We start from the raw sequence: 20657 nt of genomic DNA on the forward strand, positions 1-20657 counted from the left end.
CGATTTCTTCTCAGATAAATTGCTTTAGGAATGTGGCCAGGAAGCTCAGGTGTGGGGGTTGGGGTTAACTAGGTTAAATACATCAAAGGGTACTAGTCTCGAGAAGCCAATAGCATATGCATGTTACAGACCTAACAGTTACCATTTGATAGCCCAGTTTCCTTCCTGCCATCAATCTAGAATAACTGTAGAAATTAAGTTATTTCGTTTTTTTTGTAAAGACATGGAATATTGGTATGGAAAGGTGTTTGTCCTTGCAACTAGCAAGAAGGTGTGACTCCATAAGCCATGTAGATGTGGGAATTCTATGCAGTGTTAAAAAACATAAGCCTCAAGCATCCCCCCACATAGGGCCTATACATTTATATAGAAAATAAAGACTTCAAAACACTCTTCTTCATATTTCATGTTTTGAGAGATCTCTGTGTCAATCTAAACTTAGTGATAGGAGCTACATGATGTGTGCAAACTACAGGTAGCAGGTGCACCAGAAATTAGAGAAACCACATATTTATTACCTCAGGAATTAATATTTCATATCCATGTTTGGTATGTAACTGTGTCTGAACGCAAACCCTGGGTATGGGGGTAATGAATGCGAAATTATCTTTCTGTAAAAAAGTGTTTTACATTATCAGATATTTAAGCCTTCATTATCTTTATTGCTTGGCTATATTACCCCTTTGGCTAACAAGTGTGTGGCAGTGTGTACATTTGTGTAACAGAATTCATGAACTGTAAACAGGACGCTATAACTGGCAGTGAGGCTCAACGCTATAACTGGCAGTGAGGCTCAGTCCTCACTGCCCTAAATACTACTGCTAGCCAATCAGAGCCTAGCTCTGAAACCACTCACAGCCCTTGCCTGATTAATAGCCTACAGGCTGCACTCAGTCCGCGCATGCGCCTAGCTATTTGTTGCCCCCAGAGCGCCTAGGCACAATACTCGGCGTCCGGTCGTTGCCCTGTTAACGATCGGGCCGAATTTCCGGAAGTGACATCCCGGTCGTCATAGCGACGGCCGGGACGCCAGAAGAAGCAGAAACTGAGTTGTGGCGGTGCCTGCGGCCGCCGCGGCTCGTGACATGGCCTTAGGATTTAGCAGTGATCAAATCATTGACCACAGTGCAGTTTTTGTGGCGTGTTGGCTAGGAAAGCCTGAGTGAAGAGGGTCCAAAAAGTTGTGTGAGGAAAGACAGCCTGTGATGCGAGTGTAGGCTATTCTCATAAGAAACTCGAATTTATCATAACAGCTAACTATACAAAGCTAGAAAAACATCAAGCTACTAAAATACGTCATAAGATCTTCTTTTTAGAGTTATTAAAGAATAATGATATGATTTTTTTTTTATTAATCATTTGCCACCAAAGGCAGCAGAACCTTGTCTTCTTCATGCTTAAGACCTCACGGTTTGGTGACAACACAACCCATCCGGTGCATCTAGTCCCATGATGCTCCAGAACTTGAAAGTAAACGGTGGTTATCGAAGCGACTTCGTCTTTATCTACAACATGAGTTTTCTTGACATTATAGGAACCAAAGTGATATTCATGTGTTCATTCTGCCAGACGTGACACTAAGACATATCTGCTGTAGTCTTGACTCCCACGGGCTTCTTTAGAGGGTGAATATCCCTTCATGGAGCTCTATCTTCCAGGCAGATCACTTTATTTTTGTTACCCTTGGTTAGGACAAAAGATAAGTTCAGAATAAGGTTTAGACTACTGACAAGACTACAACGTTTCTTTAATCCGTCTCATCTAAACAAATCACTCAACATAAATCTTTAACTAATGTCAGCTGGTGCTCACTCCAAGCAAAACAAGAGCAAATTACTGAAAGACGATATATATTTTCATTCCCTTTCATTTTAATAGCGGGACCATAACCACATCTGATTGACACTCTTAAGATTTCATAAAGCAATGTCATTGCGCATTATAACTTTATTGAAAAAATTGTATCCGTCACCTTTGCGTTTCTTTCTATACCGCAGGAGGGATTAATAGGATTTTGTGACTTTGCTGAAGCAGAGCGAGTAAGATTACAGTTACAGGAATGTAATTTGCACCAGGACTGGTAAAAACTGTCAGTTCCTCATAATGAAGTAATTTAAATACCGGCGTTCTTGCTAGTATTTTTTTTTTTTTATAACAATGTGTCTCACGGTTATAATGTTATATATCCTGGGTCTATCTAGAAGCTTAGCCATAGACATGTTTCAATACTGGCTAAAGAGATGATTTTATTCACAAAAAATGAGCAGCCACTAATGATTTTATAATATAAATTTGCTTTCGGACTTCTTCTAATACATTGACTTGTTATTATGTTAGAATTGATTCTATGCAAAGAAAAAATATGCACTCAAGTCGTAAAAGATTAACTTTGCAAGAAATTGCAACGGGAATGATAATTTAAATAAAAATGGTATAATGGCGTGAAGTAGTTGATAGTTATATATGACAATAATAAGATCAATGTCATTTTTTTTTTATAAATGTTTGGGATATCTTTATGTCACTAGAAAAGTGCAAATTTTTCAAAACTTACCGGGGCTGCTCCACCCATGAAACTTGATTCCCAAAAAATTCTGCTGCAGAGTTTCTCATCTCTACCTGTTACTTATTCAAAGTTATTAGGAAGCCAATTTTCAGGAACATTTGATAATCAAGATAATTTTAACAAGTTAAAGGAAATTATGTCCTATTTATAGCTTTTTCAATTTTCGTTTTCAATTTTATTTTAACGTTCAGTAAATACCTGGACACCAGTCTGTCGGTCGGAATCCCTGCTAACTCCACAGTGCTGCAATTCCTGGTAGTTCTGCTTTATGGTAGCTTCTCTAATGCTCAGTGCCTCAGTGATGTCATTAGGATCTAGTGAATGGATAGGCAACAATATCATGAACATAATGGATATAGGATCTGTCCCACTGTATGTAGGTGTCACTTTAAATGTCCACAAACAATCAGAAAGTACAAAGTGCCTTATGCCTGAGTGACAGAATTACCATATTGTAAATTTTAAAGGGGACCCAAATGCCCCCGAAGAGTAAAATTCATGTTTTACTATGTTTTGTAGCCCTAACTTTACTAAATCCCCCACTATACCTACCATCAGTGGCAACTAGTTTGCCGCGGGGTAGATTTATCAAACCTAAAAAGGAAAATTGGAGGTGTTGCGCATAACAGCCAATCAGATTCTACTTATCATTTGCTAGAGAGTACTAGATACATGGTAGTTAGAATCTGATTGGTTCCTAAATGCAACACCCCCACTTTTTAGAAAGTTTGAATGCCGATTGCCTGTATTGTATTACCTCACTGTATCATGCAAATTATGGCTGTATGCCTTAATACGCCCAGTCTTCTCACATCCCATGCCTACAGTGCCATTTATACATCACTCAGACAATTTTAGGCCACACCCACAGCTGCACAAACCACTCCCATATCTGCTGGTTCCACTCCCATTTTCTTAAAAACCACGCCCCTCGTTCTTAGAGAACGCGCTTCATTTAACCTACAAAACATCAGAACTTTAAAAAATAAAAAGAAATCAGGACTGTTGTTTAAATGTAACTGACCTTACCCTATAAACGTCTTCAACCAATAGAAGCATTGTAAAGATATTTCTGCTTTTCCTTTTTATCTCCTTGTGTGAGCTGCAATTTGCTGCTGAAGCCAAATTCTATACGAAAGACGTAATAGAATTCAGAGGCTCATGATACACCCCAGTTTCTACCTTACTCAGCCTGCCCTGCGCTCACCAGAGAGATGTTTCTAACAACTCTGGCACCACACAGCCAAATATTGAAAGAGTCCTCCAAGGTTCCAAGGGGGGGCAGTCTACCCTACTCCTCTGTCCATCCCCTCACTTACCTTATTCTCACTTACCTTTGCTGCTCTGCACTTACTGCTCTGAGAGGAAAGGAATAGATGCCCCCTTCCTTCTAACCAGAATTTAATTTTGGAAGCTTAGAATGTTGAGTTACACACACGGAATTCTGAGGTTCTAAAGAGTTACAGTGTGAGCTCATTAAGATCCTTGCTGACTCTGAGCGCAGGGCTCAAAGGAGATGGTGGACGGGAGCAGGGCCTCAAGCCTCTTGTGTGCCAGTTACAGCTTGAGGACCATGGGGTGGCATCTTCTGCTCCTAAGACCGTTAGCCTGGCGCTGGCCTCTGATATCATAGTCCAGCCACTCACTCCCAGCTTCCCAGGTAAGAAGTTACCAGCTGTTTCTGCTGTACGTCAGTAGTCAGAGTTCCACGTGGGGGCACCGTAGGGGCATTGAAAACACCAGATGAGTGACATTATATAACCAGCGTTTTCCCCTGACCATTGGCGTCTGTGATGTCACTGTCTCCTAGGGAATTGATAGGCTGCCTTCTCGTGAACATCGGACCAGCCTATTGCTGCATATAACCCACCTGCTGCTGTGTCTAGGGGACAGTACATTTTAACATTTGCCTGATTTGAAATCGCTGCATCTTTTCTTGTTTTTCAGATCTACAGATTACGGGACGACCTACGAGAAGCTAAATGATAAAGTCGGATTAAAGACAATTTTGAGCTATCTTTATGTCTGCCCTACAAACAAGCGCAAGGTAAGAATATCCCTTAAATATCCTGTTATTTAGGTCCGCTCTGCTTGGATAACCTTCTCTGCTCCTAGACTCTATTACTGTTGACACAAACCTTATGTCTGCGGGGTGGAAAAAAAGCTTTAGAAAAACAAATGGACACAGAAGCAATTCTCTGTGTGCCCGGCAGCTGTTCCCCGGCCGCTAATAGAACGGCTCGTTAAGATTTTGGAAGCGCTGCCATAAATACATGTTTTGTGGAGGTTTCCGCATTGACTCTGACAGCCCGTTACAAGGAAAATGGCCCTTCAAGTTTTCTTTTTTTTTTTTGCATTCATCCACATTTTCTCATTACCCATCTTTATTTACTTCCCCTCCCTCTCTGGGTGTCTTCTGCAAGGTAATGTCACCATCCTGTAATCCAAAGCCAAGGGTACAACTGGAAGTAAAGCTTAAAGAGGAACAGGTCTCCCCGCAGCACGCCACTAGAGGGCGTGTCCCCTCTGCTCGTATACACTGCATAGTGTTGATGTCTCCCTTTAATGCTTCCAAACCTCCTTCGTATGTTCAGATTTATATTACTATGTTAAGAGCAGAAATAACCACATGGACAAAAGTTTAAGTTTGGTAAAAGGTCACAGTTTTATTTAAACACAAGGATATCAGCTAACAACTAATTGCAAAACCAAACAGTGGAAGGTCAGATTGCCAATAAACTACTGGTCCCAGGATATAATCCTTTACGATTATCTGGTGCTAAATCTGCCGTCAGTGGGACTACACCCCTTCTGGACTCGACAATGATGTGCCCACACAAAACAGGTCAAGAGGTCTTCCACACGAAAGGACCAAGAGTCAGGTTGCTTCGAAAGGGGTAGTGGCCTGTGGACATTCAGCAGTAGCATCGTATTATGAATTAGTCGCTGACTGCAATACTCTCCCGCCTACTGCGCCTCCTCTGTGACAAGGCAAGAAAAAAATTGGTTAGCAAGACAACAATGCAAGACTTTCATGTAAGACGTTCACGACAATAGCAGGGTGGGAAGAGTTATTCGGTGCAGGAAGGAAGAGACCCAGCATATACTGGGGGAAAAATATATAGGGAAGCTTAGGACCCTCCCTATGGATCTTATTAACTGGGTGTGCAGGAGACTTAACCCCAAATGGGTAAGTGCACAGAGTTCCACAAACACATGATTTAAAGTGCTTTTGGCTTATGGCCTCTTTTGCAATTATGCTCAGTTGTAAGACAGGTACATACAGTATAGACATTTATGCAGTATGACTATTTTATCCCCTTCACCCTGAATCTTTTCTCACCCCTGTGCTGATCACTTTTGGGCTCATCCTCTACTTACCTAATGCCTGATTACCATCAATTAAAAGAAGAGACTTTCTAAAGGAATATCATGTATCAGGAATATAATATAATGTTTGTTTCTATCAACCCCTCTCATTAAGGACCTACCCTCCGTTCTCTCTCCCCCGGTATTTCCCGGCAGTGGCTTACTGCAGCACTGAGCAGGTAATCAGGTATTCCACATAAAAATAATATTTACCGTCGCAGACACAGCTACTGAACACTGTATCTCCCAGCAATAAGAGAGCTGCAAGACACAAACACGTTTTAAGCCAGCAAATTAAAGCAGCAAATCATCGAAATCCAACGTTCAGATCAGGGGAGAGAAACAAAAATAGATTAAGAAGAATACATGCAACATTTGATCATAGGTTTGGATGGATGTGATACATAAGTTTGACCGTTATATGGGCCAACACCAATGATAAGAAAGAGTTGGAAAGTCGACAATATTAGCATTGACGGTATTATTAGGTTGACAATTCAAATGTAGACAGTATTATTAGGTTGACAATAATATCTCTAACCATAACCTTATCGTTAGCCATATAATACTGTCTACATTGGAATTGTCCATCTAAGAATACTGTCTACATTTAAATTGTCGACATTCTAAATGTCGACCAAATGAATGTCTAGCCGACAACTGTAAACCGTTTGGACAGTTTACTTAACACTGTTTCTTTCTCCAGTCATGAAGGCTAAAATATATCTACAGCAATGTAATACAAACACTGGATAGAAATTGTTTATACAGTTTATTCCCTTGCTAGAAAAACCACCACATTTTTTGGGAGGACCCCTAAAAAATAAACAAAGTTTGCCATTAAGAGCCAGCGGGGAGGCATCCAATAGGTTGTTTCTGAATATCTCCTATTCCTCCCATTCTCTCTATCCATTCAAACCACAATATAGCCAAGCATCGTGCCCTAGATGTCTCCAATTGCCTTGAGCCATATGATGTATTGAACAAGTAGTTTGAGTACTTGCAGAGTATTTTGATACTGTGTTAGTAAAGAATACTTAGGGAAGAATGGAAAGCAATATCTTACTCCACACTCAGGGATGGCACTATATTAGGCAATCCATCAAGGGTGCCTATAGGTAGGGGCCACCTAACACACTGACATAATGTCACACATCCAGTGGTCTTAATGCCCCGGGACATCCCCACATGGAGGCAACTGGCACTGAAGAGACGCAGCTTCTTCCATGTGACCCGCCACTCTTCCATGTCAGTGATACACTGAGAGTGTTTCACTTGGCTATGAGAGCAGTGCCACAATGCCAGTCTGAGGAGCAGTGGATGCCATCTCGCTCCTGCCAGTGTAAGAAGAAGTAGGGTAGGGGGTGATATCACCTCTATGCAGGGCTGGCTGGCTGGCAAATTTTAGCCCAGGGGAGGAACAAGGCAGGTAGCCTAGTTACCCAGCCCAAAGTAGCCCACTATGGGTCAAATGCCCTTCAGCCCAACCAGCCCCTGCCTCTGAGCATGGAGGGGCCTTGTCTAGGGCACCTCTTGAGCTTGCGATGGCCTTACCCACATGTAAGGATATCCTTATGTCCATCCCAAGCATGTTTAAACTGCCTTACTGTATAATCCTCTACCACCTCTGATGGGAGGCTATTCCACTTATCCCCTACTCTTTCTGTGAAGTAGTTTTTCCTCACATTTCCTCTGATTCTACTTCCCCCCAGTGTCAATGCATGTCCTCGTGTTCTAATACTTCTCTTCCCCCCAGTGTCAGTACATGTCCTCGTGTTCTAATACTTCTCTTCCCCCCAGTGTCAGTACATGTCCTCGTGTTCTAATACTTCTCTTCCCCCCAGTGTCAGTACATGTCCTCGTGTTCTAATACTTCTCTTCCCCCCAGTGTCAGTACATGTCCTTGTGTTCTAATACTTCTCTTCCCCCCAGTGTCAGTGCATGTCCTTGTGTTCTAATACTTCTCTTCCCCCCAGTGTCAGTACATGTCCTCGTGTTCTAATACTTCTCTTCCTTTGTAGAATGATCCCCTCCAGAACCTTGTTATATCCCTGGATATATTTAAAGTTTCTATCATGTCCTCTATTCCCTTCTCTGCTCCAAACTATACATATTAAGGTATTTTAGTCTTTCCGGGTAAGTTTTGTGCTGTAGGCCATGCACCATTTCAGTTGCCCTTCTTTGTACAGTCTGTAATGTATTTATATCCTTCTGGAGATATGGCCTCCAGAACTGAACACAGTATTCTAGATGAGGCCGTACCAATGACCTATACAGTGGTATTATTACTTCTTACTTTCTGCTACTGATTCCTCTCCCTATGAAATCTCCTTATAACTTGGCGTATGCTATATTATTTAAACTGACTGTAAAGTTTGTGAAGAGTAGAACGAGGGTAAAGGTTTATCCATTTTAAATAATAATTTTCAGCCTCATTGAGGACAATTAAGCTTGTGAAATCCAATCGCACAGAGGAATGCACACTAAAGTACAATTGTTTTTGTACTGTGGTAAAAGTTGCACTTTAGAGCAACAAATAAATGGGGCTTGAAAGGTCATTATTTTTTCTCCAAATGCCACTTGACAGTGAAATTCCAAACAGAAAATCAAAAATCAGATTGACATGGCAGCATACATTCTGTAAATGTTATATTATGCAATATATTCAATCACAATAGGAGATCGCCCCATTACTGATAAACATGGTTTACACTCATACACACAGCCGAAAGGTCAACAACGTTTTTCCGTACAGTGAAGGTCAAGGTGGTATCTAGTTATACTGTGTCATGTCTTCTTTTTTAACTCATAATATAAACAGGTATTGCACTCATCTACAATATGGTTCAGTTAACTAAATTAGTAATTAGTTAGCAAAAAAACTAAATTAAAAATAAGTAGGATAATTTAAAAAAAAAAATAACTTCATCAAAGAAAGCATAAAAATTGCCAAAAATAAATAGCACCAAATAATACCAACAATATGTGTACTGTGCAGGATCCTAAAAACTTCCTGACAGCCAAAATTCTATGTCCGTATTATACATTACACTTTCTATATTTGGCCTGACTAGGTATGCCTGGACCTAAAAATTGGCAACCACTAGACACGGGCTACTGTTCTCAAATGATAAGCTGTGCTCATAATATTTAGGGGTGACAGTTGGAATCTGTACAACTATCTACCATTTGTTGCCAGAAAATAATAAGGCTCTTAATTTTCCCTGAACAACAGTAACCAATCAGCAATTAGTGTTAATCTGTCTAGTGCATGTTAGACATTTAAAACAAGTATCTGATTAGTTTCAAAGATTTATTGCAAAGTTTGCACCTATGTTATATGCTATTAAATGACTTCTAGTAGCACTTTAACGTAAAGGTCCAGATTTTTTTTTATAAAATATCCTGTGACTCCGCAATTGTAGTTGTGTAAATGTTTCTTCTTCATCATCACTTGATAAAACTTCACAAGCAGTTTCTGAGAAGAGGTTGTCATAAGTTATTTTATTTTGTGTGTCACCAGAATTTACAAACACATATTGCTTTGCATTGTGCACAGCTGATAAATGTTAGCAAAAAATGTTTCATTATCGTTACGTTGAATGAGGATAGACCAGTTTTACAGGTTTTTTTCTTCATTACCACTGGCACTAGCATTGCTTCTTTTTGTGTACAACGTGATTAGGAGCAAAGTTTGTCTGAGCATTTTTGTCTATTTTTCTCTATGCCAGATTTAGGCTCATCGTTTGAAGGTAAAGTATAGTCCTCACCTTTGAGCATTGGATGAGAGCAAATATTCGCTCTCAAAACAGATGTTAACAAACTTTTCTTATGATTATAACTAGACAATGTGTATGTGGGTGTATGTATGCCTGAAGTAAGTCTGAGCCCCTTGAAATGTCTACGACTCAGCATATAATAATTTTTATGAGCAGCTTCTTGGAGCATAAATTCCCAACATGTGTCCACTGCAGCATTAGGTCCTAAATGCGTACAGACACAGTACAAGTCACAATCACAACTAGTAGCATTCTCGATATCTGAGGGAAGAGTCAACTTAAGGGGGAGCGCATGCCACAGGTCTCCCTCTCTCAGTGGGCCACCCTGACCAGAGGATGCCACCCATAATAAAACATTTCTTTGTTATTTAAAGTAAGAAAAAGAGAAAATTAGTACCTCACTTGATACTTATCAGCTTCAGGCGTCTTCATAGCCACCAGATGTTTCTGGCCTTTAGATTCTACTTGCAGAACTGCAAGGAGAGTCAGGAGCCCCAAGCCGTCATAGCTGGTTTCTGGTTTCTTCTGATGTGGTGGGTCTCTACTAGAGCATCGTTGATATAAGGTCGGTGGAGAGCTCTTATCCAGGTGAGGCCAAATGTATAAAGCACTGTGGAGGAGGTCAACTTGTGTAAGGTAGACTATCTGCCGTATAACAGAATACAAGCCAGGGATCAGTTTTCGTAAGGTCCTTCAAAAGTGCCTCCAGGAATGGCCAGGAATTAATATAATTGAGAGAAGTTAATGTTGATGATGAGGGGGTTAGTCATGGGGTTTGGTTTTTATTACGAGGGTGAGCTGGTTCAAGATCTTAATGGAATTGATTGCAATGAAGGCGTTCTTATGAAGCCGAGGGAGGTAACGAAAGTTTTTTTGCGAATATGATTGGAATTAATTTTATTGACGGGGATGAGGGATTTAATGTTTATACAGGGGTTAATGATGTGTAAAAGTTGTTAATAATTATCAGGTGGAATTAATTAATGAGAATGGGAATGATGAAAGAGTTAAAGTTAATAAGGGTTAATGCTATTATTAGGGGTTAATTGGTGATGGGGAGGTTGATGAAGAGATTATGATGAGGCTGATATAATTAATTATTTTGAGGAGGTTAATAACTGAGCATGAGGGGTTAATGATTATGATGAGGTGGTTTAAAGTTGTTCCACAAGATTCCTAATTTTAGACCACAAGGTCTTTTAGACCCCCTGTTTGAAGTGTCCTGGGACCCCAAAGCCTTAATCAGGCTCCGTCAGAGAGTGTGTAAGCTCCTTTTATAATACTAATTGGCTTCCTTACATTCCATGCACTGTGATTGGCCTGGTTCGCTAGGAGGAGCAAATTATTCTGATTGACAAATCACTGAAATTTTTTCTCTAGAACAAGTCGTCATCCATTCAGAGCTCACATTCATCATGTAACCGATCTCACTCTGATGAACGGCTATTTGTTTTCCAGGTAATGAGAAACAAACATTTACTTGAGTAATGGTAAAGTATAAATGGGCCTTGAACATTTTTTAACTGTTGACTACAGTTGACTATCTGATTTGACTACTTCGACTGCCCTTCCTTTGAAAGGTGAACCTCAAACTTCCGATCAAGGTTTGAAGTATTAAAAATACAATACATTAAGCTTGAACATGTTGAAACTGGCTCGAACATCATTAAACCTGTTCACTTTGCTCAAATGTTACATAAATTTTCGTCTAATCTGAAATTCGAGAATTTATTTCGAACTTTAGAACCATTTCAGACAACTTTGAGCATCTGTGAACCTTTCTGACTCAGTTAAAGCACTCGTATCGCCTACAGACAGCAGCAATTTTGCCAACTGAATTAATATTAATGTTAAGGCAGCCTATCAATACATATGGAACCAACTACAGCACAGAATAGAATATATAGGTTGCATTAGTATTACTTTCCATGACATTTATTAACCCAAGTTGTGTTCAGGTATCACAAAGTAATATCACTGTGACACATCTGTGTAAAGATCGAATTGGTATTGATTTTTTGACTGATGAAAGCTGAACAGACAGTTACATTATTTGCGTTCAGTGTCGCACATTTTTATTTCATCATGTTCGTTTAGTTAACATTGTAACAAATTGTCCTCTATCCTTTTATATGATTGTATGGTTTATACGCTAATTCTCAGATTATTTATAATAATACCATGTTTGACATTAGATGGCTGTAAGTTTCAGAGAGGTGTTTTGGAGCTTTTAGGACCAATTCATTAAAGCATGAAAAACAAACAAATTTGGGTATATTTACTAAATGACGTGTTTGAAAAAGTGGAGATGTTGCCTACAGCAACCAATCAGATTATAGCTTTCATTTATTTAGTGCAGTCTACAAAATGTCAGCTAGAATCTGATTGGTTGCTATAGGCAACATCTCTACTTTTTCAAACCCGCCCTTTAGTAAATATAGCCCATTGTGTGTTTTTTTGCACACAAACTGGACATGTGCACGTCCGTATTCAACTGCAAACTTATCTGAAGAAACATCTCTCGTTGAATACGGGTGTAGGAACGCTTCTATGGCACTTTCCGTATTGGTACAAACGCACCACACTGGAGAATATGTACATATGTAGAGTATAAAGTCCCAGGAGAAGGCAAAGAAAAAAAGTATTTTATAAAATATGTACAATATATAAAATATGCACAATATATATAGTCATTTATGGAAAAAAAAATAAAAAGTATGTTTTTCTCAACCCCCTCACACACACATTGATTAGGATGTTTTTAATGTCTACTGTAGATAACATGCATATTTGCAATTGCTCTTGATTGCAAACACATGCTCTAGCTGTATACACAGACGTCATCACTAGTAATCAGCACTTACATCTGACCTGTAGCTCGTGCAAGTGATACAACTGAAAATAACGTACCCGAGAGATGCCCAAAGCTTGAATGGGACATTGCTGTGCGTGCTTGAGCTTGGCACGCCCTTACTGTACATTGCATCCACGCCCTCCCCTCCCCATCCCCCCCATGAAATAGTAGGCTGTATTAAGGATCCTTTGCATTTGAAGATGAATCGGATATTCTCGCGTTCATTGGCGAATAGTCAGGTTCTGGCCACGCACAGTGTAATTTAACGCAAAATACGGCACATATCGTCTTTTACGTTCCTTAATGAATCCGGCCCTTAATGTGGTTATTATATTTTTTTTTTGTGTGTGTTTTTTAAGTTCCAATGAATTACTATTTCATTTCTTCGTCTAAAATTGGTGTGGGGTCAATACAGTTAATAGTATTTTATTTTACTTTTCTGCGGGTGTTTGAATTTAATTTATCAGTTTAAATACCTTAGACAAATGTTAGCGTGAAGATAATTAAGTCAACAAAACAGTCCAGTAATGCATTCGTTACCTAGTCCAGCGTAGAACTTTTATTAAATCTACAGATGCATCGAAGATTAATTAGAGTAACATTGTATTTGTGAGGTTTATGCCACATTTCTTAGCTGTGCAGTTTCTGGGGATGCTGACACATTGTCTCCCTGCCTAGATCACGCTGCTTATGGTATCCCATCAACCCAGCTTAACTCGTCCCCCTCAAGTGTTCTGCTTATATCCATAGAGATGGAAAATTATTCTGCGCTACCATGAATTACAATATCACTAAAACACAGAGAATAAAGATACAAATTCATGTATGGAGATCTGAGATTGTAGCTGTGAAAGTTCTACAAGAATGACCTTCGATACTGTTGAAATTCTGCAGCTTTACGCACATGTAAAGGGAGACGAATTTGAAGTTGGAAAAAAATAACAAGGCTACAATTTTACTTAATATTATTATATTTTATCTTTAAAGCGCTGATTTATCATACAGCGTTCATTGAGGGGAATGTGACGTAATTTGCATTAAATTGCACTGCGCATACCAAGAAATTGACTATACGCAAATGAATGTAATTCTAATTCATCTTTGAACACAAATCATACTTCCAATAGATTATGATTACATGGGCGGAACAGGGAGGGGACTGTGCGTAGTCAATGTACAGCATACCTGCCCACTCTCCCGGAATTCCCGGGAGGCTCACAAATTAGAGTAGGCAAAACTGACGAAATTTGGTGAAATTAACGGTAGTGAATGGAGGGGGGGCTTAATCACATCATTAAGCTCCACCCCTCCATTCAATGCCGTGAATTTCGGCTTTTTAGAGTGGGGGCGGGGCTATGGTGACATGTGAAATGTCACCACGCCCTCCTCCTGCCCCATCCCGTGTCACATGACTTCTCCCGTGGCCAGCTCAAGTCATGCAGCAGCGTGTGACTCAAGCTTAGGGCATCTCTCAGGTAAGTGATATTCAGTGGTATCACTTGCTCCAGCTACTGGTCAGTTGTAAGTGCTTATTACTAGTGATGAAGGCTGTGTATGCAGCTAGAACATGTGTTTGCAATCAATGGCAACTCTTAAAATGCATCTATGTACAGTAGACATTAATAACATCCTGATAAATGTATTTCATGGGAAAAAAATTAAAAAGGCAAAACAAAATTGTAATGTTTTTTCATTAATGATTATATTATTAACAGGTAACAATAATTGAATATTTTTTCTCTAGGTTCTGCTGGGACTAACACACACGCATTGTACGGATCCAGCAGGACCTTTGTCTGTCTCAGTACGGCAAGTGCTGTATAATCAGAGCGTACCTAAGCCCATATACAGCAAGAGACGTTTCTTCAGATTTGCTTCTAGTTGAATACGGATGTGTGTCTCCGTACAATAACACCAATGGGCCTGATTCATTACAGAAAGAAAGGCAAAAAAAGCATTAAAAATTTCCCTAGACAAACCGTGTTATGACAGAAGGGGTGCAAATTACTTTATTATTTTGCACATAAGTTAAATACTGGCTGTTTTTTCATCTAGTGTACAAATACCTGATAGCTTTAATTTTACACTGAAATTTAAAGTTGATCTAGGACATGCCCTACCCCAACTATAAATCTGCCATCATGTTTTAAATTTACCTCCCTCTCCCATGCGACATGGTTTTGCCAGGGTGCAAAGCTACTCCTTTTTTTTTTGCTTTCCTTTCCTTAATGAATCAGGCCCATGATCTCTCTGAGTGTGTTATATGTATGTTTGTAACTACTACTGCACTCGGTTGTGTCTGAGATTTAAATGCCATAAAGGGGCTAAGAGTGAGCATTTACAGGGGGGTTTCCTGGTATGTAAAAAGTTACAGTCAGCAAAGGTGCATTTAAGACACCACGGACGTGACAGAGATCGATTCTCGTTACTATACTTTTAATGGGATGCATTTTTCATCCTCTAGTAAAATGTCTAGACGTACTTTGATTAATGTAATAAAAAGTTTTTAAAACACACAAATGCCACGTCTAATAAGACAGTCACGATGTCCCCTCACTCTTATGATTATCGACAGGGCCTGATCAACCACTAGGCTGATCAGGCTGCAGCCTGGAGCGCTGAGTCCTGGGGGGGGCGCAGCGCGGAACACTGACAAGCTGTTGTTTTTTTTGGGTTTTTTTTTCTTCAAGTGCCGGTGATCGGCTTCTTTCTCCTCTAATGGGGCCGCCCCTAGCCTCAAGGGGGCGGTCCCGCATGTTCCTGTGCCCAATCACGCAGCTAACAGCATCCAACGCTGTTAGCTGCCCTATCAGTGTATTGCTTAGTGTGGTCACGTGAGATCTCACATCTCACCTGACCACACTAATCACACAGAACGCGCCTGCAGCTAACAGCGTTGGATGCTGTTAGCTGCGTGTGAAGATGACAGAAGCGCCGGCGTCTGGTCAGAGGAGAACAGAAGACAGCAAGGTAAGTGCTTGTTAAATGTCAGTGGGGTGACACATCGGATGTGGAGGGGGGGAGATGACTGGGGGGGGATCTTATAAATTGGATATGGGGGGATTAAGGATCTGCTAGTATGGATTGGATAGGGGGGATTAATGGAGTGAAAATGGGGAGGTAATGAACTGGCTAGAGGGGGGCTTATGAAATGGATTGGGGAGTTAATGAAATGGCTAGAGGGGGGGGATTAATGAAGTGAAAATTGGGATTAATGAACTGGCTAGAGGAGGGTGCTTATGAATTGGATAGGGGGCATATCAATTGGATGGGGGGTGTTAATGAAATTGCTAGAGGGAGGTGATTAATGAAGTGAAAATGGGGAGGTAATGAACTGGCTAGAGGGGGGGTTAATGAATTGGATAGGGGAGATTAATGAAAAAGCAATAGGGAGGTAATGAACTGGCTACGGGAGGGGGGGGGGTTAGTGAATTGGATAGGGGGGGTCATAAACTGTCTGGTGCGGGTTGATAATAATGACAGGGGGGATGAATTGGTGGGGAGGTGATGAAATAGCTTGTAGAGGGCAGGATTTCTGTATTGTGTGGCGGTGATGTTGATGCTGACAGTGGTTTCAGCGGTCACTAGAATGCTAAATACTAGATAGACAGGGCTGGTAAATGTTACTATAGGAGTGTAAATAATTTTCATATATTTTATTGTCTGTCTGTACTAGGGGGTTGTTTTGTATCATTCAGGGTTTGTTAAAATTTTGCACTATGATACAATTTTTGCAATATTTTTTGCAATTTTTTTTAAATACAGGACACCCAAGTTTACAGAAGCCAACGGACAACACTCCAAGAACATGCAGAAGAGAACACCAGGTAGTCTACGCTGCAAGATCAGGTAAGAGAGGAAATGCATAATGAAGTGTGTTTAATGTATTAATGTTTTACAATTTTATTTACAGATATATATCTATATATACAAAAATTTTATTTACACACACACTGGGAGGGGGGGGGAACTAGTGTAGTAGCCTTGGGCGGCTGTGACCCTTAATCAGGCCCTGATTATAGAAATCTATAAATGGTTATATTATTACCCGGTATTTGAGTGTCTCAAATATATAAATCAAATGCTATTCAATAAGCAAAGCTTCCAACACTACTACTTTCAGTGGATGAATTATTAAAACACATACACAGGGCACTCAGGGGGGCTCATGGCAACAAGTCTGGCACGGTAGTACAACATTTATATTAATACATAAAAAAAAGAGTTCACCGAGATATCAGAAGGCAAATTGCTGCATGTTTTATCAGGCCAGATGGTGCCCATAAATCTGCAATGATTTCTGTAAACAAGAGTTGAGATATTATAAGTGAGAGAAATGTAACTAACACATTTTTTTGTTGACATAAGCCACTGTTTTTGAAACCAAACAACAAAATTAAACATGGGTCAGCTGTAGTCAGTGAATCTGGGTAGCAAATAAGATGGGTAGATTGTAAACTAAGACGAGCAGGGTCCTCTTCCCTCATGTTTTCCTGCGTTCACTACCTATCTAATTGCATCAAAATGAACTTCCCATTCACATTATTAGTTTGACAATAATATTCCTAATGTACCCTAACCCTGTTTCTATGCCTAACCCTAACCCTAACCCTAGCCCTAACCCTAACCCTATCTCTATGCCTAACCCTATCCCTAACCCTAATCTTAACCCTAATCCTATCGATATCCCTAACACTAACCCTAAACCTATCCCTAAGCCTAACAGTGTCTCTAAGCCTAACCCTATCCCTATCCCTAACGCTATCCCTGTCCCTAACTATAGCTCTATCCCCATCCCTAACACTATCCCTAGCCCTAATCCTATCCGTATCCCTAACCCTATCTCTATCTGTAACCCTAGCCCTAACATTATCCCTAACACTAACCCTATCTGTAAGCCTAACCCTATCCCTAAACCTAATCCTATCCATATCTCTAACCCTAACTCTAACCCTATCTCTAAGCCTGGAACCATATCTAAACATTTTAGTGCCTGGGGCAATAAAGAAAAATGCTGTCCCCTTAGCCCTCAATTTTAATTAAATGAACCTAAAATATTCATAAGATCCGCCCCCTTTAGCCACACCCATCGCACAGCCCTATTTATGGCCGTGTCTAACCCTAACCCTAACCATAATCCTAACCCTATCCCCTATCCCTTTCCCTATCCCTACCCCTATTCTTAACCCTATCCATAACCCTATCTCTAAGCCTAACACTAACCCTATCCCTAACCCTATCCCTAACCCTATCCCTAACCCTATCCCTAACCCTATCCTTAACCTTAACCCTATCCCTAACCCTATCTCTAAGCCTAACACTAACCCTATCCTTTACCCTATCGCTAACCCTATCCCTAACCCTATCTCTAAGCCTAACCACAAAGTACGGTCTGCTATGGAATTGTTGAACTAAAAAAACTAATAATACTGTCGACATTCAAATTGTCAACCTAATAATAATTTGAATTGAATTTGAATTGTTGACCTAATGATGTCAACTTCCTGAATGTCGACCAAATGAGTGGCTAGCCATCAACCTCATAGCCTTTGACCCTATACCGTCCATATATTTATACCTATATATTTATACCTATATATATATATATATATAAAATGATCGTGTATTTTTCTTTTTTATATATGGTTATCGCAAATGTTCATTACAGATGGTGGCTGAGATCTCCTGAACATGCCTCCATCAGTGGACCAGCTTGTGGGGCAAGGAGCTGTTGTTTGTACAGAATTACAAAAATACAGACTTCAAAATAGAGGTTCCAAAATGTTGTAATTGTGGTGATAAATGTAATTTATAAAAAAAACAAACCTTTTTCATGATCTACTAATAATTTGTTACCATGTTGTTAGTTATAAAGGGTTCTTATGGCTCCGGAGGCTTCTGTTCTGCTTTACTGAACATATGGGTAGAACCGGAAGCTTGGAAATAAAACTCCAGAAGTTTTTAAAAGAAAATAGAAAATGATGTATGTAATATATGTATGTGCCAATCGCTGGATTTTCCCGGTGGATGGGTAAGGAGCACCGACTGATGTGAGTGAGTTCTCCTCTGTACAGCGCTGCGGAATTAATGGCGCTATATAAATAGATGGTGATGATGATGATGAGTTATCCTTTAAATATAGCTCAGAATTCAATTATGAAATAACTCCTTCTGATGAAACTGCCAGTGTAGGTGGAGAAATGCATCAAGGATTTCTATGATTACTCTCTTGTATTAAGAACGGATCTGCTATCGCTACTTGATTCTATATGGCTCTTATACATCTACAACTGTGAACTACCAGACATACTTGTTGAATGCGCCGCTGTAAAGTTGTCCCCTCTGCTGAATACTCGAGTCTCCTGAGAGGCATACTGCTACCTGCATTGGGACTGTTACTACCGGCCTCTCGCCCCTCTGACTTTGTGGGGCTCATATATATTCAAGATACAGACAACTAGGCTTACGTACTGACTGCTCAGCTGTAGTGCTGTCTTTCGTGTCGAAAAACTATCACTCCTGAGCGACATTTAGTCATCGGGATTGCTATCATCTGCCTTATTGTAAGGCTAAAGATCTCGGAGAAACGCGTGTTTATGCACAATACGGTTTGGAGATCATTTCCCCTTAATCAGTTTTCTTATTAGGATCCTATAAACAGCTCACAAGTTATATTTTCCTCTGTGGAGCTTTAATGGCGAATTTAGATACCAACGCTAAATATCCGGATAGATGCTGATCACCGTTTGTTCTTAATACAATTCACATATTAATGATTATATACTATTTACATGTGTATTTCTATGTCTATGCGGCTACATCCATTTATAGAGCCCAATATTTAGATTGCATGAGAGTGTTTTTATGTTATGTTTTTATAGATGGGATTATTAATGAATGTTCTAGTTTTTATGTGCTGGCTTCCGTATAAGTTTATATTCATATCAGTATACTACCTATCTGAGGTGCATTCTGCGCTCCCATTTCTTTCTTTCCAGAATTCAATCATGTTTACATCGTGCACACATGCTAAAATACAGCAGAACTTGGCATTTGTGTGTAGGCTCCAATATATAGCAGGTACATTTAGCATGAAAAGTAAATCTGGCTGTGAACCATCAGTTTTCGCTCCGTGCAGCTGCACAGAAAGAAAATAACTGGTTTAGAGTTGAATAAAAACGGGAGTCTGACCTCAGAATCCAGGTCTGTTTAGTCAGCCTGTTGTCAGGGAAATATTACTATGGAAATGAAACGATTGAATGCAGTTTCACGCTACGCATTATGGTTAATGTTCCAGCCTTATACACCGTGCATCTCCTTGATCATAAAAACCCCGTCATTGATCAGCTTTTCGTTGCTATTTTGACCCACAGTGAAATGTGTTCTTATTCCTGTATTGGTAGAGTCATAGGGGCATATTTAATAAAGCACGATAGTGCTTTTAACGGGTCATTAAGGTCCCACAGTGTCCTCCGCAAATTTATTAAGGGGGCATCGCAGCAGATATCATGGATATCTGCTGCTTTGCATTCCTCTTCGTTTTTGGGAGCAGTCACCATTCTACAGTATGGTGACTGCTCCTGGCCGCAATCTAACAAGTCCCGAAAAAACATTTTTTTCGGGAACTTGTCATGTTAATGGACGCCAGCTGGCGTACATCATCCGAATTGAGGAAATCTAATGCTGTCAGCTCTGCTCCGGAGAGCAGAGCTGGACAGCGCATGTGTGGAGGGATCACATGATCCCTCCCTGTCACTCAGCGCTCTCTCTCTGCAACTATCGTTGCAGAGACAGAAAGGGGATCTGTGTGCGCATGTCCAGTTCTTGTAACTGGACATGCGCAATTGAAGAGTGAAGAGAAGATCCGGAGACAGCTCTTCCGAAGAGGGGGGTAAGTATGATTTTTTTTATCACTGAAACAGCAGTTTTTCGGAACTGCTGTTTCTGTGCAGGGCTGTACATAAATGTGAGAAGAAGTTCAATCCTTATCATTGCGATAAGGATTGAAAACTGCTTTTCACTTTATGTGAATATTGATAAATGTGCCCCTTAACCTGTCTGTACCACTTTATCGCAAGTTAGTTATTTA

General features: G+C 40.1%; 1 protein-coding gene across 8 annotated transcripts in view; it reads left to right on the top strand.

Annotated features, from left to right (window-relative positions):
* The window catches only part of SORCS1 (sortilin related VPS10 domain containing receptor 1), a 459666-nt gene that overhangs the window by 185042 nt on the left and 253967 nt on the right, over positions 1-20657 (top strand). For all 8 annotated transcript variants that reach the window (XR_012693296.1, XM_075215731.1, XM_075215724.1 and 5 more), the window contains exon 3: positions 4514-4613. Coding sequence is in view for 7 of the 8 variants with exons in the window: in XM_075215731.1 (XP_075071832.1) it covers positions 4514-4613 (100 nt within the window). In the remaining variant the exon portion in view is untranslated. The remainder of the gene's footprint in view (positions 1-4513; positions 4614-20657) is intronic.

The sequence above is a fragment of the Mixophyes fleayi genome, chromosome 6 (genome assembly GCF_038048845.1).
Source record: "Mixophyes fleayi isolate aMixFle1 chromosome 6, aMixFle1.hap1, whole genome shotgun sequence".
NCBI classification, from domain to species: Eukaryota; Metazoa; Chordata; class Amphibia; order Anura; family Limnodynastidae; genus Mixophyes; species Mixophyes fleayi.